This window comes from Glycine max, chromosome 2, assembly GCF_000004515.6.
Source record: "Glycine max cultivar Williams 82 chromosome 2, Glycine_max_v4.0, whole genome shotgun sequence".
NCBI classification, from domain to species: Eukaryota; Viridiplantae; Streptophyta; class Magnoliopsida; order Fabales; family Fabaceae; genus Glycine; species Glycine max.
The window spans coordinates 50,225,775-50,248,124 of NC_016089.4; the positions used below are offsets into that span (position 1 = coordinate 50,225,775).

At 38.0% G+C, this 22,350-nt stretch overlaps 1 protein-coding gene across 1 annotated transcript in view; it reads left to right on the plus strand.

Annotated features, from left to right (window-relative positions):
• Positions 1-22,350, plus strand: part of LOC100810332 (NPC intracellular cholesterol transporter 1) — a 47,350-nt gene that overhangs the window by 11,255 nt on the left and 13,745 nt on the right. Inside the window, exons 16-26 of the mRNA XM_006575700.4 lie at positions 950-1,057; positions 8,382-8,495; positions 8,642-8,728; positions 10,138-10,266; positions 15,655-15,853; positions 16,002-16,145; positions 16,788-16,831; positions 17,850-17,933; positions 18,034-18,102; positions 18,175-18,251; positions 18,379-18,448. Of these exons, the coding sequence (XP_006575763.1) occupies positions 950-1,057; positions 8,382-8,495; positions 8,642-8,728; positions 10,138-10,266; positions 15,655-15,853; positions 16,002-16,145; positions 16,788-16,831; positions 17,850-17,933; positions 18,034-18,102; positions 18,175-18,251; positions 18,379-18,448 (1,125 nt within the window). The remainder of the gene's footprint in view (positions 1-949; positions 1,058-8,381; positions 8,496-8,641; positions 8,729-10,137; positions 10,267-15,654; positions 15,854-16,001; positions 16,146-16,787; positions 16,832-17,849; positions 17,934-18,033; positions 18,103-18,174; positions 18,252-18,378; positions 18,449-22,350) is intronic.

Here is a 22,350-nt window from a genome sequence, read left to right on the forward strand (position 1 = left end):
TGTCATTTGAGAAGACAATCCTATTCCTATGGTGCCAAATGCTCCTAGTTAGGGATATCCACCAACTCTGCCAACGCTACCTCCTGATACCCGACAGTCTGCAAGAGGAATGTTGAGGAAATGGTGTGCCTCGGATTTTGTGGGAGAGGTGCCACCGCATTTATCCAAGACAATGATTCCCACCATAGCAGCATGACCTTATCACATGAAAAGAATAAATGTGCTGCATCCTCTTCAAAATTCCTGCAAAATGGACACCTACTGTCATTGATTTCCACATTTCTCCGATGCAAATTGGTCTTTGTAGGCAGTCTGTCCTGAATTATTCTCCAAGCAAAGAAAGCGGCTTTAGTTGGAATTTGGAGTTCCCATAAATCATTAAAGACTGTATCCTGATTCTCATCTGTCATTTCCTTAACTAGCCAATTGTATGCACTTCCCACTGACTGTGCTGACAGATAACTGTTAGTGAGCTGTCAGTTTGTTATTCTGACTGTAGTTTGTTAGCTTTCAGTTAGAGTTAGTTTTCAGTTACACTTCCTGTTAGAGTTAGTTTTCATTACACAACAGTATTGTGTAAACTTGCCCTTTTCATTTTTCAATCAATGAGAAATTTTAGCTTTTCAGCTTCTCTCAAATTCTATCATGGTATCAGAGCCTATCCTAGATCCATTAATGGACCACCGACCATATTATCCACACACCAAACCCAAAAGTGCTGTACGTGAGGGGGTGTATTGGGAAAAATCCAAGTCCCACATCGGCTAAAGATAATGCCAAGATACAATATATAAGTGGGGGGCAACCCTCATTCTATGAGATAGTTTTTGGGGTTGAGTGAGGCGAAACCCACATTCTAAGATGGTATTTATTTTTCAATCGATAAGAAATTTAGTTTTTCAGCTTCTCTCTAATTCTATCATTGCTATGCTGATTATCCTATTCTTAGGCTTCTGCATTTGTTATCACGTACCCTGTCAATAATGCAATTACAAAAGTTGGGGGTGAGAATGGGAAGGCAATAGCTTGGGAAAAAGCATTCATCCAGTTAGCTAAGGTATGACTACTAAATATATTTATTGCAGTTATTAATTCTTGTGTAGCTTATATGCACGAAATCTGAATGTGTTTGACTGATTTGTTTGCAAAATTAATTTTGAATGAAATTGATTTTAAAGTGAAGTAATTTGTATATTGTTGGAAAAAGCCACCCAAATTGTGGTCACCCCTAGATAGAAGGTGTGTGTTGAAAGTCCCACATGGCGGGTAGCCGTGGGCAAAAGGGGATATGTTGAAGTTCCACATCGACTAAAGATAGTGTCGAGATAAATTATATAAGTGGGGAGCAATCCTTACCTTACAAGCCGGTTTTGTAGGGTTGAGTTAGGTCCAAACCCACTTTTTGACATGATATCCAAGCTTATCCTAGATGGGTCCCTATGTCTGTCACACTCTAGGCAGTTAGCCTTGAGCGTGAGGGGGAATGTTGGAAAAAGCCACCTAAATTATGGTCACCCCTAAGATAGAGGGTGTGTGTTGAAAGTCCCACATGACGAGTAGCCATGGGCAAAAGAGGACATGTTGAAGTCTCACATTATAGGAGTATACTTACTTGATACAGTTCTTTCTTTTCTTAAGTCTTTGTGTATAGGCTTAATCATAGTTCTCTGTACTCTTGTAGATAGCTAGCTAACTGACTAGAGTTAGTTGACAGTTACAAGAGTAATTGTCTATTAATTTGAGGTGTATTAGTGTATTAAGTAAGTTTTACTTTGTGATTCAGTTAGGGCAGCTGTTAGAACAATTATGATTCAGTTAGGACAGTTGTGGTTTTGTTATTTTTGTTAGAAGCTGTTATTTCTGTTAGAGCAGTAGCTAACTTTGGTTAGTTAATTGCCTTAGTCAGTTTATGTGTAATCATATCTATTTTCTCTATAGAGAAATAGAATCAGTTTGTAACTAACCTTTTCATTCTGAATCAGTAATAATATATTGTATCGTTCTTCTTCTTTTTCTTTCTCTCAAACTCTATGATGATATTAGAGCTTGAAGTTATCCATGGCGACAAATCAGAATTTTGCTTCTGCTACTCTTTCTTTACATCCAATTTCTTAGAAGTTAGATGATTCTAACTTCTTGCTATGGAGGCAACAGGTAGAACCTGTCATCAAGGCTCATAAACTTCAGTGTTTCGTGGCAAGTCCTCAGATCCCGATGCGCTTTCTCATAGAGGCAGATTGTGAAGCTGGAAATGAAAATCCAGCATACACCGATTGGGAACAACAAGATTAGATTCTTTTGTCGTGGCTTCAATCGACTCTTTCAGTTTCAATCCTATCTCGAATTATCGGATGTGTTCATTCATATTAGCTTTGGGAGCAGATCCATGAGTATTTTCAAAAGCAAACACGTGCGAAAGCTAAGTTACTTTGAACAGAACTCAGAACTACAATGCTTGAGCAGAAAACAATGCTTGAGTTTCTTCTGCGCATCAAATGCATAGTCGATGTGCTTGGATTGTGTGGAGATCCTGTTCTTCCGCGTGAACATCTTGACGCGATTCTTGAAGGCCTACCAGAGGAGTACGGTCCAGAGATCTCAGTGATCGAAAGTAAGTTTGAACCACTTCCGATTGGAGAAGTAGAGGCACTGCTGCTTGCACCTGAGGCATGCATGAAAAAGTTTTAGAAGCGCTCACCATCGATTAATGTTGCTCAAGGTTAACATTTATCTTCGAATTCTTACAATTCATCCTCAAATAATTTCAATTCACAAAATCGATCCAATTATTCTGGAAATCATGGTGACTTCAATCATGGCGGTGGCTACAGTCGTGGAGGCAATGATTTTGATTGCGGCGGTGGCTACAGTTGGGTAGGAAATGGCTTTGGCCGTGGTGGAGGTCGTGGTGGTGGTGGCCGAGACCGTGGTCATTATGCAAATTTTCAGTGTCAAGTTTGCTTCAAATTTGGTTACACAATAGCGGTGTGTCATTTTCGCTATGATTATGATTTTCAGCCAAATGCGTCTCTCACACTGGTGGAACCAGTGTTTCAAAGCAATTCATCAAACACCTTCGGTTCAAAATAGAATTAGGGAACTAATTCTCACAAAGACTCCCAACCTACTGCAATGCTGGTTAATTCTGAAAATCAATATCTTAACTCTACTACTTGGATACCTGATTCGGGTGCATCATTCCATGTAACTGTTGAGTCTCAAAACATCCGGCAGCTTGGTCCATTTGAGGGGCCAGACCAAATATACATTGGTAATGGCCAAGGCCTTTCTATTAAGTCTTCTGGTTACACAAAGTTTGTTTCACCTATTAATACTAGAGTTTCTCTGTTCTTAAAACAATTATTACATGTACCTACCATTACTAAAAACTTAAATTAGTGTCAACAAATTTTCTAAGGATAACAATGTTTTCTTTGAATTTTATACTAATAATTGTGTTGTGAAATCATAGGAAACCAATGAAGTCCTACTTCAAGGTTCAGTGGGTCTTGATGGCCTCTACATAATTCCACATCTTGCACTCAAAGACTCTGCCTCAGCCACCTGCTTACTTTCAAATTCCAGTGTTGATTCTGCTATTACTTCTATTTCTAGTGGTTCTAATACACAAATTTCTGATTCCATTGTAAATGCAGTTTCTAATGTTAAAACAACACTTAGTACTAGCTCTCAAACTATATGGTACCTTAGATTGGGCCATCCTAATGCTAATGTACTAAGACTTGTGCTTAATCGTTGTAATATACCCATAGTTAATAAAACTATGTTCGAATTCTGTGCTGCTTGTTGTGTTGGAAAGTCACATAGACTACCATCTTCTCTATCTCAAATTGTAATTCTGCTCCTCTTGAACTTATATACAGTGATTTGTGGGGATCATCTCATATTTCATCCTCAAATGGTTTCTCTTATTATATCAGCTTTGTTGATGCCTATTTTAAGTTCACTTGGATCTATTTTCTTAAAAATAAATCAGAAACATTTTCTGTTTTTCAGCAATTTAAAACCATGACTGAATTCCAATTTAATACCAAAGTTAAGAGTGTTCAAACAGATTGGGGAGGTGAATTTAGACCTCTTACCTCATTTCTTCAAACCCATGGGATCATTCACAGGCTAATTTGCCTTCACACACATCATCAAAATGGTGTTATGGAAAGAAAACACAGCATATCGTCGAGTTAGGCCTCACTCTTCTCAAACAAGCTTCTCTCCCTTTAAAATTTTGGGATTTTTCCTTCCACACTGCTGTTTATTTGATAAACAGACTTCCCAGTGCTTCTCTTAAATTTCAAGTTCCTTATACTGTTTTGTTTAACAAGTCACCTAATTACAATTTTTTGAGGAACTTTGGATGTTCTTGCTATCCTTTTCTTAGACCCTATAATAAACACAAACTTGATTTCAGGTCACATGAGTGTTTGTTCCTTGGTTATTCCACTTCTCACAAAGGCTACAAGTGTCTCTCTCCTAATGGCAAATTATATGTTTCCAAAAATGTTGTCTTTAACGAGCTTAAATATCCTTACAATGATCTTTTTCCATCTTTATCCAACTCTGTCATTTCTTCTAAGAGTGATAAGAGTGATTTTTTACCTACTGCTCATATTCCTCTTGTTTCACCTTCCCCTAATGAGCTCACTCATTCTTCTAAACATGCTGAAACTAATTCTACTTCTGTAAGTGCTGATCCCTCTAGATCCATTAATACTGAATTTCCTAATTCTCAAAATGTCACATCATCTTCTCCTCTTTCAAATGCTGAACCAAATTTTATTTCTAATAAACACTCTAATTGTTTCTGACTTAAACAGAAATCCAAGTGAACTGTACAGCACCTCTTCTTCTCAGTCTCATACTGTCAGTTCTCCTTCTTCTTCCAATCCTGTGCTTCCCTCACAAAATGTCCATCCTATGCAAACCAGATCCAAGTCTGGAATTCATCAACCTAGGCTGCATCCTTCACTGTTTTTGGCACATTGTGAACCTAAGACTGTTAAACAGGCTCTTGCTGACCCTCAATGGTTTGTTGCTATGAAACAAGAGTATGAGGCTCTTCTTAACAATAAAACATGGGATCTTGTTCCTCTTCCCAAAGACAGACAAGCTGTGGGTTGTAAGTGGGTTTTCAGAATTAAGGAGAATGCTGATGAGATTGTTAACAGGTTCAAGGCTAAGTTAGTGGCTAAAGGATTTCATCAGATTGCTGGTTGTGACTTTAATGAAACCTTTTCTCCTGTGATAAATCCTGTTACAATCTGGCTGATTATCACTCTTGCTTTCACTAATAAATGGGATTTGTTCCAGCTAGATGTCAACAATGCCTTTTTAAATGGTCATCTTGAAGAGACTATCTACATGCAGCAGCCAAGGCTTCAAAAGTTCAGATAAAACCTTGGTTTCCAAGCTACAAAAAGCTTTGTATGGCCTTAAACATGCCCCAAGATAGTGGTTTGATAGGCTCAAGGAAACTCTTTTACAGCTTGGGTTTGTGGCTAGCAAGTGCGATCCTTCGCTGTTTGTTTATAAAGACAAAGGAAACATTATCTACATTCTTGTTTATGTAGATGATATTATTATTACTGTTGTAATTCAGCAACTCTCCACTAAGCTGCATTCCAATTTTTCTCTTAAACAATTGAGAAAACTTGACTATTTTCTTGGTATTGAAATCAAATCAGTGGCTGATGGGATTATTCTACTGACTCAAAGCAAATATACAAGAGATTTGTTTCAGAAAACCAAAATGGTAGAAGCACAACCTATTGCTTCCCCTATGACTGCTAATTGCGAGTTATTCAGTGATCCATCTCTCTATAGGTCTGTTGTTGGTGCTCTTCAATACACAACGATTACAAGACTTGAGTTAAGCTATGTTGTGAACAAGGTCTGTCAGTTCATGGCTAATCCTATGGACTCTCACTGGACAGCTGTTAAACGCATTCTAAGGTGCCTTAAAGGCTCTATTCATCATGGTCTGCATTTCAACGCTGCTCCTTCCTCTCAGCCTTTTACTATCAAAGCCCCTGTGTGATGCTGATTGGGCCTCGGATCCAGATGATAGAAGGTCTACCTCTGGTGCAGTGATTTATTTTGGTCCTAATTTGGTCTCATGGTCCAAGAAACAACAAATTGTGGCTAGATCTTCCACTGAAGCTGAATACAGGAGCTTGGCTCAATCCACGACTGAAGTTACATGGATTCAAACTCTAACAGAGTTATCTGTTCCTTTTTAGACCCCAACGATTTACTGTGACAACCAAAGTGCAGTAGCTATCACTCATAATCCAGTTCTTCATTCCCTGACTAAGTACATGGAAATTGACATCTTTTTTGTCAGGGAGAAAGTCTTAGCTAAAGAGCTCAAAGTGTATATATTCCTGCTATAGATCAATGGGCTGATGCCCTCACTAAGCCTCTATCACCAACTTGATTTTTCTTTCTTAGGTCCAAACTCAATGTAGTTGAGTCCATTTCTGATTCTCAACCCCATTGAGTTTGAGGGGGGGTATTAATGTATTATTAGTGTATTAAGTAAGTTTTACTTTGTGATTTAGTTAGGGCAGCTGCTAGAACAATTATGATTCAGTTTGCGTAGGAGGCATGTGGAAATTAATGACCTACAATGTTCATTCTGTAGGAGCATGGAGGAGGATGCAGCTCATCTATTCTTCCATTGCAGCAAAATTACACCTATTTGGGGGGAATCTATGTCTTAGGTGAACATTCTCAGTGTGTTCCCGCAGCGCCCAAGGCAACACTTCTCCCAACATATGAATGATAGGGTGGAAGGAATTCAGGGTAATAGATGGAGGTCATGGTGGGTGGCTTTTACCTGGAATGTGTGGCAGCTAAGGAACAAGATCATATTTTCAAATGGCACCTTTGATGGCAACAAACTGCTGGAGGATGCTTTATTCTTACTTTGGACATGGCTCAGAAGTTTTGAGAAAGATTTTGCAGTTCATTACAACCAATGGCCATCTAACCTTAGAGATGCTTTTGTTCTTAGTTGAGGGTAGAAATCATAGTGTAGTAGTAGCTATATAAATCTGTATTCCAGTTTGGTTTCGTCCAAGACTGTTGTGTAGTCTGTCTTGGGAACCACTCCACTGGATATTATTGTAATCATGGAACCTCTGGTACTTGGTTTCTTTTCATATCTATATATATATATCTTATCTTTGCCGACCAAAAAAAAAATGATTCAGTTAGGACATCTGTGGTTTTGTTATTTTGTTAGAAGTTGTTATTTCTGTTAGAGCAATAACTAACTTTCGTTAGTTAACTGCCTTAGTTAGGTTTTTTTTTTTTTTTTAATCAGCAAAGATAAATCTATATATATATTAGAGAAGTACCAGAGGTACTAAATACAGAGTTAGTCACCATAAATATGGTTCCTCAATCAGGCAGCATAAATATGGTTCCTCAATCAGGCAGCATAAATATGGTTCCTCAATCAGGCAGCATTAGTTAGGTTATGTGTAATCATATATGTTTTCTCTATAAATAGAGAAACAGAATCAGTTTGTAACTAACCTTTTCATTCTGAATCAATAATAATATCTTCCATCTGTCTTCTTCTTTTTCTCTCTCTCAAACTCTATGAAGGTGTAACTGTTTTCTCATTGGGTTGAATCTTATAACCTTTCACCTCAAATTCTGTTGTGAATTTTCTCTCACTCTCTCTTTGAGATTCGTTTTCACATCGACTAAAGATGGTGCCGAGATAAACTATATAAATGGGGAGCAATCCTCACCTTGCAAGCCGGTTTTGTAGGATTGAGTTAGGTCCAAATTCATTTTCTAACATATATGAATGTTTTAACTTTAAAGCAAGTTAGCAGTAAGCCTCAAGTATAATTTTTTTTGTCCCATATCAGTTCCCTGATCACATGGTGCATAACCCTACCATAGAAAGTTAGATGTTAGATTTTGATTGTCAGGTGATTCTAGGAAAGAAAAACTTGAGGTCTCCGTTTTAGTTACCCTATCATGTTCTAGTGAAGTATGTTTCTGAATACAGATTTGTATATTTATTACTGATATGCATGACTGTAAATCTGGCTGTAGGCAATATATTGGTATAAAGTTAATGTTGATCCATCCACTGTCAACTTTTGAAATAAGGGAAGTGCATGAGTGCTTTTTCAGATACCTACTTATAAGTAGGTTTGAATTAAATTGATTATATTGTCCTAGTAGAAGTGGCTATATAATATTTTTTGAGTGAGTGTGCTTTTGCTCGTTGCATGATATAGCAGATATGCTATCTGAATGCTAAAGGTACTCTATTACTATCTGTCTTTTCTTCTCATTCCTTATCCATACATATTTTGAACCAATTTTACATTTGGAAGGACGAATTGCTGCCAATGGTGCAATCTAGCAATCTTACCTTGTCATTTTCAACTGAAAGTTCAATTGAGGAAGAACTAAAGAGAGAAAGCACTGCAGATGTCATAACAATACTCGTAAGAAATTTCTGTTTCTTTCAACTAAATGTGAAAACATGATTTGTGTTGTGTGTAAGCTAATGAACTGATTAGTTTGGTTGTGGCTTCATAAAGATGTGCTTTATTGGAATATACAATAAATGTCTTCTCCAACATATTATTAGGTGAGCTATATTGTAATGTTTGCTTATATATCGGTGACCTTGGGAGATACACCACCTCATCCATCTTTTTTCTTCCTCTCGTCCAAGGTATGCTATTTCCCATGAAGCTTTCAATTGTCTTTTTCCCATGATTCCATATAGTGTATCCTGTGATACTAAATTGTTTGTGTATATTCAAAAGTCAAAACATACATGCACAGTATAAGTGCCAATACGTGCTAAATTGTTCTTCTTGATGTTAATGTTCTTAACTAATGCTCATGGGAATTCCAAGCATCTAAATTACACAGTGGAGTTGAAGTGTAGACCATTAATTGTGACTTGAGAGAAACAAAGAATGTGAGAAGAGAGAAACACATTTTATCATTGTGGTGGGGTGTTAGGGATGTAATATAAAACAGCCACATGTCTTCACCTAATAACTTAAGATTTTGGGGTAATTGGTTCATGACTGGCATCTGAACATCTATGATTGAGTGATGTAGAGGTTCCTTGCTGCCCTAATTCTTCTAATAAAAAGTTAAATTTCAGCTAAAGGTAGGTGAGCCTATGCATGTGTACACTTTAATCCCTAAAGGTTCTCGCATAAGTAGGCATGTTAGAGATGTAATATAAAATTTTCACGTTTTCATCTAATAACTTTAGCTTTTGGAATAGTTGGTTTATGACACGGGGAGTTTATATTATGGAATTTGAATTTACTAGTTGATCATTGTAAATAGTCTCATTTGCTATCATGTTGTTTGTTAAAGTATTGAAACTTAGGTTCATCTTAGGTTGCCATTGGTTTTTGACAGAGTCCATAATATTTTCTTTAAATTTTGTTTTCTCATCTTCATTGTTCTTCAGATGACTACTAATCTTGATCAAAATTTCTTTTTGTGTTTCTCATGGATCTTACTTCTCTCAATCTATATCCTCTCTATGATCTCTCTGATTTCTCTCAAGATCTTAAATTCATTTGTTGGTGTCAGAGTTGTTCTGGTTTGGTTACATTATGTGAATCCTCAAGGGAGCTTCATTGTTTGTTGAGGACAATTCACTTTTCAATTTGAAGATTTGGTATCAATATACTTTTACTTTAGTACCACCTGTACTCTATTTCATATATATAATATATTATTTTTGCTGATAAAAAAAAAAAAACTTTAGTGCCTAAAGATTTTAAGTTTCAAAGGGGTTTTCAATTTCCTGTGTCATTTGTGGTGTAAGATGGGAGACAAAGGCTAATAATAATGTTGGATTAGGTTTAAGTTGTTGACCATTTTTTACCATTGTTAATGAGAAGACCAATAATTTACATTCTGTCTTGAATTCTTGTGTAGGTTTTCATGCTTATCAACAACTGCATTATTTTTTTTTTCCAATTCTTTTCTCATGTTGTTGATGCAGATATGATAGAAATTAATTTTAACTTTTTCAAATGTTATGGATAGCCTCTTCAACTCTGGCTATTTACTCTAATACTTCTCATTCTTTAACTTGATGTTATCCAGGTATTGCTTGGTCTTTTGGGGGTTTTGCTTGTTATGCTTTCTGTCCTTGGATCAGTTGGATTTTTCAGTGCTATTGGAGTAAAATCGACACTAATCATAATGGAGGTCATACCTTTTCTGGTTTTAGCTGTAAGTCTTTGTTTTTATCATTCTCAAGGTAATTTTATGAATTGCTATTAGAGATACCATATTTATCTTATATAAGTATTATGCAAGTTGAACGGAGTAAGTGCCTGTTTGGTTGCCTCCAGAATCATGTTACGGGGAGATAGGGGTGGGGGGACCAAAATCAACCAGTCTTAATGTTGCTGGACCAGTAATGGAAAGGTATATTGAAGTTTCTCTCGAAATTTTTTAACCACAGCCAGCAAAAAAATAGAGCTTGTTCCAAGACTCTCTGTCCATCAAATGCTTCGCCTGAAAAGCCCAATTTGTTCCTTTGATACCATATACACCAGGTGAGAGAAGCCCACAAGGTATGCCACCTATTCTGAATTAGCCCAGGCAGATGACAGTCTGGATGTTGTAAGAAATGATGTGCTGGATCTGCTGGGAAAAAAGATTTGATTTGTACCCAAGATAGACATTCCCACCACATAGGCAACACCTTTGGGCACTGAAAGAAAATGTGTGACGCATCCTCCTGTTGTGTTAAGCACGACAGACATCTATCGTCCTCTAAATCTACATTCCTTCTCCTTAGATTCTTCCTGGTTGGTAACCTGTCCTGAACCAGTCTCCATACAAAGTGCTGAACCTTGCTGGGCACTTTCATCTTCCATAAATCTACAAAAACCTCCTTATCATTGTTTTCCTCCACCTGACCCTCCCAACTTGGCAAACCATATGCACTTTTGGCTGTATATTCCCCACTTGCATGAAGTTTGATGCCATTTCTAGTTCACTTTTCAACAGGTTCCTTCTCCGTCTGAAACTCCATTCCCAAACCCCTTCCGCAGCTGACCCCATTTGTTGTACCTCATGATGTTGCTGTTCTGAAATGCTGTAGAGTCTCGGGTATTTCCCCAACATCGACTCACCTCCTCTGACTCAACCATCTTCCCAAAACTTTATCTTTTTACCACTCCCCAATTTCCACCTCACAGCATTATTAAACTACCTGCCTTCCTCTATTGTCCCACCGAGAGATTTCTATTGGTCTGAATATTTGATACTGTCCAAAATTCAGTCTATGTTTCCCCTTTCCAGAGATTCCTGCTTATACACCAGTGTTAGACTTCTCTAGGAAGCCAATTACAGTATTTAACTCCAACTAACCCACAACTTTCTTAATAGACTATGATAGTTGTCCTAACTAAGGTAGTGATACCGATGCACAACTATATATATAGTGATGCGTGCAAAGGTTAATGAGATGTCTTCTCTAGAATATAATGCCATAGAACATTTGACTTCATAACCACCAAATAAGTTTGTTATTGCCTAAACAATGTGACTAAGCTATTGCAAGATGAATTAAAGATATGAAAATACTTATGCTAGGTTTCACAGATAAAGTTGTTGTTTGGACAGAATGAGAGGGAGAGAGTGGAGAGATAGAGAGAGAAATAGAAGAGGGAGAGAATGGAGAGACAGAGAGTGAAATAGAATAGGAGACCCAAGACATATCTACAACGGTAAACGGTGCAACTGGCGAGCACGCTCGCATGGTGAGCCAAATGGAAGAGGCAAAAACAGTAGAGAGGGCGTGAAAAACTGGAGGGATGCTCCAGACATTCAGTCATTCTACTTCACTCGATTTGCAGAGGAAATGGGGGAGAAGGAGATGTGGATGCAGTTTAAGAAGTGGGGAGATGTGAGAGAAGTCTTCATAGCTCGAAATTGTAATAAGAGCGGATGGAGGTACGGTTTCGTTCGTTTCAAAGGAGTCGAGAATGTGAAACTCCTTGAACAACGATTAGACAACATGGTCATTGGTGGCCTTAAGCTTCATGCTAACCTTCCGAGGCACACGAGGGAGATGAAAACAGAGAAAAGGCCAATAGCAAAGGTGCAGAACAGGGAGGGGATGAACAAAAGCTGAGCACGAGCTGATGATCAGGAAATTAACAGAAACAATGACATACCCAGCACAGAAGGAGGCAGTTTGGCTAACCACAATAAACAACAACGGTCAAAGACAAGGTCGTATGCGGATGTAGTGGCAACAGAAACCAAAAGCATGGGGAAGACAGGAAATCAAAGGCAAAAACAGCAGACATCAATAATATCACACTCAACAATGCAATTGAACATCCCTATGGAGCAGATGAACAGATTCAATAACACATGGGTTGGGAAGTTACGAAAACTGGACATTTTCGACAGATTGGAAGAGGAGCTTATGTGGGAAGCAGGACAGGAGATCAGGCCTATATACATTGGTGATGACATGGTTCTCTTGGTAGGTCTCACTGACTCACAAGCAGAACATATGTGTAAAAACGAAGACGAAAATGGAATGTCACTTTTCCATTCACTAGAAAAATGGAGCCCAGGTATGCAACCGGGAAACAGACTGGTGTGGCTGCAATGTTGGGGTGTTCCCTTACACGCATGGAACATAGAAAACATATCGAAGATTGTGGCAGCGGTGGGAGAAATGGTGGAAGTGGATGAAGAAGTGGAAGAAATGCAAAGAATAGACAGAGCTAGGGTGTTAATCAGAACACCTCGAGGACCCATGATACAACACACAATCACAACAATGATTAACGGGTAGAATATGCAATACACCTGGCTGAGGAGGTTAGCCAAAACTCATGCAGACACAAACAAGGTCCGTTGAGCATGTTTGGGTCTTCAGATGAGATCACCTCCATTGATAGTGAGGCTGAATCACTCACGCTGCCAGACACCAACTCCCCGAAAGAAGAAATCACGGTGACAAAAGGAAAAACTCATGGTGAAGGAGAAGAGGATTCTGGAAGTGGTGACAAAACCAAAAGACCCAATGGTCAAGGACATGACACAAGACTGATGGGTAATACCCAGCCAACACTGTTGCAACGTCAGAATGCTGATGACAAAGACCCAACTGCTGGTACAGAGTCTGATAGCATGGGAAACATAACCGGTGCAGAAAAGTGAAAAACTAAGGCATATTCTGGGCAAGAACCATCAGACAACAACTAGGACTGGACGTTAGGGGACAATCTGGTGGAAACAACAGAGATGAAAAGAGAGTGGAAAAGAAAACACAAATCTCGAAAAAGAAAAAACATGGTCAGCAGAATTTAAATTAAAGGGGATGAAGCAAAAGGTGGGAAAAGTAACACAATAACGGGTCACAACAAAGCAAAAGGTGGGGAAAACAGCCATGGTGTAGACAACAATTGTGGGCTTACTGCCACTGGGCCAGAAAACCAATGAAAGGTGTATTCAAGAAAAAACTGCAACAAAAAGGAAAATAAAACAGAAAGAGATCAAGGCCCAAACAAGGACCAGGCTAACAAAGAAAACACAGTAGCTGAAGGTGTCAAAGTCAACATTGTGAATGTATATTCACCTTGTGATGTGATACTGAAGCGCAATCTGTGGGAGCAAATCAGGCAAATCAGGCAATTTTGGTTACATTGACACTTTCTTTTTGGTGGCAAAAGATTGCTTATGTTCTTTTATTTGTAGCTGTGGATGTCATTTTTTGTTGGCCTCTTTAACAACTTAGCATCAAGAATAGCTTTCTTAATGGAGATTTATAGGAGGAAGTACACATGGAACAACCTGTTGCTTTTACTGCTCAGAGGGAGTTTGGCCTAGTTTACATGCTTTGTAAGTTGTACATGTTTTAGTATTGTATTGCAAGCCTTTGGCATGACTAGAAGTGAAGCCGATTATTCCATTTCCTAACAATGTCAAACTCTTGGTCAATACATTTAACTTGTTTATATAGAGGACATTGTCGTCACCAATAAATATTAGGATGCTATTGAATGGTCAAAGCAGAATTTGTTCAAGCTTTTCTCTGGGTATAGAAGTTGCACAATGTGGATTTCCTAGAGGAAATATGCCTTGGATATTCTAGAGGAGGCTGGCATGACCAAGTGTAAGCCTGTCAATACACCCATGGTTCCCAGCATAAAGCTTTTAACAAGACAGAGGAAGCATTACCAGATCCTAAATGATATTGAAGAATTATTGGGTAACTGAAATTTCTCCCAATAACTTGGCCAAATATTTCTTTTGATGTGACAGTGTTGAGTCAACTCTTTGATCCTCCATGTGACTCGTACTAGGATTTCACTGTTCAGGTCTTAGATACATAAAAGAGCTATAGGAAGATGGTTACTCTCTGACTATGAGGATATGCTGATCAGGCAGGTTCTCCCTTAGGCATTCTTCCTCAAGATACTGCTCTCATTTTGGAGGTAATCTGATATCTTAGGAAAGAAGAAGCTGACATCAAGCAATGGCAGTTGCAATGTGTGAATTCGTATGGCTAAAATAGTTTCTTAAGGAGTTAGGTGTTTGTAAATAGAAATTCATGAAGCTTGTGTGTGATAATCTAGCTTCCCTGCATAAAGCTTCAAATCCAAGGTTTCATGAAAGAATAAAACACATTTAGGTTGATTTTCATTTTGTGAGGGAGAAGACCATCCTGGAGAAATTATCACTTCTTTCATCTCACTGTTTCAGTGAGCAGCTGTTACATTTTCACCAAGATTCGTTGATGTCCTCAAGTTAATTATGTATGAAATAAGTTTGCTGTAAGACTCCTATGCAACACCTTTAGAGGAAGTGATATAATGTTCTTAGAATTTGAGTTTGGGCCTAATTGAACACTATAAAACCGGCTTGTAAGCTGAGGAATGACCCCCACTTGTATACTTTAATTTGGATGTATCACTAGTCGATGTAGGATCTCCAACACACACACCTCATGCTGGGGACTAGACATCTCAAGCGTGAAGTTTGCAGGATTGGACAGTTGCGGATAGTCAGATAACAGACTGATAGAGGGTGGCTTAGGATAACAAATGTTATTATAATTATTAGAATGTAGGAAAGTAAACACTAAGAATTGTTTTATTTGGTTCATGCATCCTTCGAGCAATTGTGCCATAGGAAGTAGCTTAAATTCATTTTTTTGTCTTGTAAATACTCTCTTGATATATATATATATATATTTTTTTGGAAGGCAAAATTATAGTATTATTAATATAGAAAACATACAGTACCAGAGGTACTGAATGAAACAGATACACAGCACTCAAGGTGCCACCTTCCAAAAACAAACCCAACAAAAAACCCCACTATTAGATATATTACAAATTAACCGAAGGACTCCAGAAGATTGGTAGACCACTGGTTAAAAGGAATATTAAACCCCACTCTCTTGATATATATAAATATAATATATGCTGACTGCTACTTTCTTAAGATAATTCAGAACCTTCTAAATTTGGGTCATTCTCTAAATTCAAGTTTTATTCATTTTTGTGACTTTCCTGCTTTGTTTTCTGCAAGTGTGGTGAGATTTCACTTTTTGTTTTTTTGGATTTTCATTTTTTTGATCAGGTTGGTGTTGATAACATGTGTATAATCGTAGATGCTGTGAAACGGCAACCCTCAGGTTTACCAGTAGAGGAACAAATAAGCAATGCAATGGGTGAAGTTGGACCTTCGATAACACTAGCCAGCTTATCAGAGATTCTAGCATTTGCTGTAGGATCATTTGTTTCTATGCCAGCATGCCGTGTTTTCTCCATGATTGCAGGTTAAAGAATTTTTTCCTCTCAACCTGTACTTTGGACAAAAAGAAAACTGAATTGACATCATCTATACACAAAAAGGAGGGTAAAAGATACAAATTCTTTAAAAAGTGATTTTATGATTTCTTAACTCCTGAATTTTCTTTTTTATAGCTTTGGCGGTTCTACTGGACTTCCTTCTACAGATTACTGCTTTTGTAGCTTTGGTTACATTAGACTTTATGAGGGCCAAGGATAATAGGATTGACTGCTTTCCATGTGTGAAGTTGAATCCGCCCTCTGCGGAGCAGAATGAAGGTACGTGCGAGTTATGCCATGAATACTTTGGTTTTTTGCTAAACCTGCATCTTACAGTTTAGGCTTTTGGGTATATTATTGGTATAGCCTTTATGACCATTTTGTCAATAAGTTGATCATTTATGCTCCTATTCTTATGCATCTATGATGGGCCCTTTTACTTTGTCGACACTTCAAGCCCAAATCTCTTTTGCATGAGGAGTTTACTTGGACTTATAAATCATTCTTGTTACTCTATCTAATAAGTTAAACCTTAAGCTTTTAGTATTGAGTTGGTCTTTGACATGATATCAAAGGCTCCATTTAGTGGTTACAAATTTGATCCTTGTTGTCCTTTCTTGTCTTGGTGAGATTTAATTTCAGCACTTGGCATGATTGTTATGTAATTTGTCAATGCTTCAACTTGAAAGGAGTCTCACATAACGAAACATCAAACATGTTAAGGATATAAGTCACTCTTAAGTCTCCACCTTGTAGATTAAACTTTTACTTTTAAATTGATGCTCAATAATTGTTTATATATCTAACATTTTCCATTCAAGAATAATCATGAATTATTTTCAGCTTCTGTTGGTACTTTGTATTTTAAACTTTTTTTCTCTCCTTATATATGGTTCTAATAATATCCTAATCAAAGTGTAGGTATTAGGCTAGAAAGAGATGGATTACTGACACGATATATGAAGGTAAAGTTATATTTAGTTCATGAGTTGATTATGTATAAACTATTTTTTTTTATTGTATTACCCATGTTTTATGAATTCAGTTTTATTGTTTTCTTATTCTATTTGGTGTTCATAGGCAAAATTTTCTCTAGATAACACCATAGACCTTTTACTTTGTTAGAGTGGATTAGCTAGATAAATAGGGGAGAATTTGGATGGAATGGGCATTCAGTTAGTTAGAACATTTGTAAGAAAAAGAGAAATCCTTTGTGAAAGATAAATCCTAAATTATTTACATATTAGAGTATAGATAATATACAGTGTTAGAACTTAGATGTAATAATTTTATACTAGAAATTGATAAAACAACTTAATCATAAGTCTTGTGAAACAAAATTATAAGTTATATACGAGTTTATGAAACCTCTCCTTTGAAAGATGGAATTGAAGAAATGAAACAACCAATTAGAGTGCATGCATTGAATGGGTGAGTGACAAATAAAGTAGTGGAATAATCCAATAAGATAAGCTATCCTTCAATTCCTTTTCATTTATCAATGTAAGCTTATATGCACTTCAATTTCTTTCATGAGAATTGGTGAAAGAAAAGTAAGGAAAGGATAAATAATGAATCGTTGAGTTGTGTGATTATTGCACCAATTCATTAATGGATAATAAGATTCAAAATCATCTGAGATTCATCTTATGATACAAATTGCTAGCTAGCTGAATCACATGATTCAAATCGTGAATTGTAATATTCCAATAATTATGATAACTGCCCTATCAAGACTAGTTAGTTAGTTAGAGGGGATTAGTCATATAAATAAGGGAGGATAAGATTGGAAGGGGCATTCAAAGAATTTGAAGATTTGTAAGAAAGGAAATATCCTTTGTGAAAGGGAAGCCCTTGTATGAGAATTAGTTCTCCTTGTTTTGTTCAGTTTCAATCAAGAAAAATCACTCTTCTCTATTTCCATCTTAGGTTCCTATCACTTTTCTGATCAAAATTAACTCTACTATCATTGTGTGAATATAGGAGGTTCATGCACCATTTCTTGGACTATGGGGAGTTAAAATCTTGGTCATTGCCGTATTTGCTGCATTTACCTTAGCAAGCATTGTAAGTTTCTTGGTAAATGAGAAAATATTAATTTTCAGTAAGACCTGTTTTGGAAATGTCATTCTATTTGTGCTTTTATTGTTTCCTTTTATTTTGACAGGCATTATGCACAAGAATTGAAGCTGGTCTTGAGCAGCAGATTGCTCTTCCACGGGATTCCTACCTTCAGGTATAAGTTTCTATTTGTTTCCCATGTTCCATTTTGTACTATCCAGCCTCTTACATTCATTTTTTCTTTCAGGGTTATTTCAGTAACATATCTGAGTACCTTAGAGTTGGACCACCCTTATATTTTGTTGTAAAGGATTACAACTACAGGTTGGTTAATTTTATTGTTTTTAGTGTACTTGTCTATTTATTAATTGGTGTAATTGTCTTTTAAGAAGTATCAATTAAGTGTATTGTCTGAACTTTTGAACTGATTTCCTGTGAGTCTCTTGTACAGTTTGGAATCCAAACACACAAACCAGCTATGCTCCATTAGCCACTGTGATTCAAATTCTCTTTTAAATGAGGTAATTCAATGGTGAAGTTCTTCAACAAGTGATTATTACTGTCAACCTCCATTTCATTAGTTCTAGTAAAAACTGACTATTTTATTGATTACTTGAGAGAAAACTCAGTTAAGGAAGATTATGTAAATGAAAATAAATACTGGAAACAAAGAACTCTAAGTCTAACAGATTGACTGAGATTACATCAATAATATCTAACCTATCTAAGGAAAGAATATCAAATACAAAAACAAAATAAATATAATCCCCCCAAGTCGTGTCATATCCATCTTGTAACATATGTATGTAATTCTAGGGTTTACTAGATGAGAGAGAGAGAGAAACAGTGAGAGAGAGTGGGGGGGTGAGAGTAGGATCCCGACGGCACCATGCCGGAAATTGTTATGGCCATTAGGTACAAAGGCGGAAAACAAATTGGAGGGATGCATTTGATATCCATTCCTTCTTCTTCACAAGATTCCCAGAGGAGATGAATGAATCAGATTTATGGTATGAGTTTAAAAAATGGGGGGATGTCCGAGAGGTTTTTATTGCAAGAAACCGCAATAGGTGGGGTAAGAGATACGGATTCGTAAGATTCAAGGGGGTGAAAGATGTAACAAAGTTGGAGAGAAAGCTGGATAGCCTGGTAGTAGGGGGATTAAAAATGCATGTCAATACACCAAAGCATGGAAGAGTGAGGGCGACACTGGAAGAAGGCATCCGGGGAGGACGAGAGCAAAAGGGACAGGAAGAAGCTAACAGGAAAGGTAAGCACGGGTACGAAGACAACCATGTGGATATGAAGATGAAACAATTCCAACAGAAGAAAGAGGCAACCTCGTATGCGAAGATCCTAATGACGGAAGGAAGAAACACGGCACCGGGAAGAATTCTCAGAAGGCCGAGCCTAACTGGTGGTGTATCTCACTCATCGGTGCAGTTGAACATAAATGTGGAACAAAAGACATGGTTAAGAAACACATGGGTGGGAAGACTGAAGAACCTTGCGTTATTTGATAGAATGGAAGACAATCTCATGTGTAATGGAGGCGAAGATGTCAAGCCAAAATATATTGGTGATGACATGATATTGCTAATGGGACTTACAGAGACCAGAGCTACACAAATGGCTAAAGAAGCAAATGAGCAAAGATCATCCTTGTTCTACTCACTAGAAAAATGGACCCCTCAGTTGAGAACTGGTTATCGCCTAGTTTGGCTGTTATGCTGGGGCATACCTCTGCATGCCTGGGACTTGGAGGATACTAGACACATTATGACAGCAGTAGGAGAAGTGGTGGAGGTGGATGACGAAATGGATGAACTCCATAGGCTGGACAGGGCGCGGATATTAGTGAAGACACCATGACAGCCATTAATTCAGCACAAGGTCTCCGCATGGATTAATGGGGTTGAATACAATGTGCATATAGCTAAAGAAACATGCTACAACCTGGATAGATGCAAATGTCAGGGAAGAAACTGCATAGGCTTGTCGGAGGAAATAAGTTCCGACGATAGTGACAGTGAAACAGGGATGCAAATGGTGATCGAAGGTAGTCCACTAGAAACAGACCCGTTGGAGGAGGATTTTCCTCCGAGCACAGACGGCAATGACCAAAGAAGAGGAGACACGGAGGTGTGACGGACTAAAGGGCAAAATTGCAACAAAGATCCATTGGGTAATAACCAGGAGTCAAGCCCACGAATTCAGGAATGGGTTTTGTGCTCAAAGACCCTAGATGAATAATACCGTAAGAGGTTTGGGGGGGGGGGGGGGGGGGGGTTGTGCTCAGAGAAAAGATAAAAGGGGTCAAGGCTAGGCTGAAAATCTGGAATAAGGAGCAATTTGGAGATGTCCACTAGAAGGTGGCAACTATTGAGAAGGAACTAAACAGGCTTGAATCTGAAGGTGAGGACAGACAACTATCTGGCCAAGAGTTGCTTGTTAGAAAAAAGCTTCAAGAGGAACTATGGGCAGTTGCACAAGCGCAAGAGTCCTTAATGAGGCAGAAAGCAAAAGCAAGATGGATCAAAGAAGGGGACGGTAATTCAAAGTTCTTCCATAGGGTTGTAAACACAAATCACAGGTCCAACACTTTGAGAGGTGTGCTTGTAAATGGTGTTTGGATTGATGAACCTAGAAGGGTGAAGGAGGAAACATGTTTGTTCTTCAAGGAAAAATTTCAGGAGGAAGAGTGGGTAAGACCCAAACTAGATGGGGTCAGCTTTAAAGCTATTGAACAACATTAGAACGATAGATTATCAAAACCTTTCACTGAAAAGAAAATCAAGGATGCTGTGTGGGAGTGACAAATCCCCTGGCGCTGATGGTCTCAACTTCAAATTCATTAAGGAATTTTGGGAAATTATCAAGGCCGATGTGTTTCGTTTCATGGATGAATTTTTTGTTCATGGAACTCTCCCGAAGGGCTGCAATGCTTCTTTCATTGCGCTCATTTCCAAGGCATCTAATCCACAAAATTTAAAAGAATACAGGCCTATTTCTTTAATTGGCAGCATATACAAAATTGTGTCAAAGGTGCTAGCATGGAGGTTAAAGGAGGTGCTACCAACACTAATAGATGAGAGACAATCAGCATTCATAGAAGGCCGTCAATTGCTACACAACACCCTCATTGCAAATGAAGTATCCTTGAAGCAAAGTCAAGAAATAGGCCGTGTTTGATTTTTAAAGCATATTTTGAAAAGGCATACGACTCAGTATCTTGGGATTTTTTGCTATATATGCTGAGTAGGATGGGCTCCTGCGAAAAATGGATATTGTGGATTGAGGGCTGCCTAAAATCAGCTTCTATCTCTGTATTGATCAATGGCAGCCCTTCGTCCGAGTTCACCCCACAAAGAGGCATAAGACAAGGGGACCCACTAGCTCTGCTATTATTCAATGTTGTTGCGGAAGGGCTAAACGGATTGATGAGAGAGGTGTTGAAGAAAAATCTGTTTCAAGGCTTTCTAGTGGGTAGAAAAGAGGTGGAGGTTAACATACCACAATATGCAGATGATACACTCTTTTTTGGGAAAGCATCTATGGAAAATGTTGAAGCGATCAAGGTGATCTTGAGAAGCTTCAAACTTGCCTCAGGACTCAGAATCAATTTCTCAAAGAATTGCTTTGGGAAAATTGGGATGTCAGAAAGTTGGAAGGAGGATGCTGCTAGGTACTTACATTGTAGGGTATTGGTCATACCATTTCTATATTTGGGCCTCCCGATTGGGACAAATCCAAGACGGTCCGACACATGGGATCCTATAGTCAAGAAATGTGAGAGAAAACTGGCAAAATGGAAGCAAAAGCTATTATCTTTTGGGGGTAGGGTAACACTCATAAAGTCAGTCCTAAATTCTATTCCTATATATTTCTTATCTTTTTTCAGGGCTCCAAACAAAATTCTGGACAAACTGGTGTGGATTCAGTAGCAATTCCTGTGGGGTGAAGGTATGGAGGTGAAGAAGATAGCATGGGCAAAGTGGGAGTCGGTGTGCCTACCAAAGGAGAAAGGTGGATTAGGGATCAGGGATCTTGGAAGTTTAACTATGTACTCCTTGGAAAGTGGAAATGGAGATTCTTCCATAACAAAGGAGAATTATGGGCTAGATTATTGGAATCAAAATATGGCGACTGGAGGAATTTGGAGGAAGCAACAAGGGGCAGTAGAGTACCAACATGGTGGAAGGATATAAATATTAGAGACCCCTCAGGTGTAGATGGCAGCATTTTTGATAAAGGGATAAAATGGAAAATGGGTTGTGGAGAAAAGGCCAAATTTTGGGAGGATGGATGGAAGGATGATGGAGTACCACTTAAGGCGAAATACCCCACACTGTTCTCTGTGTCCAAACAGCAACAACATCTCATAAAGTTGATGGGCACCTTCACAGCTACAGGTTGAGAATGA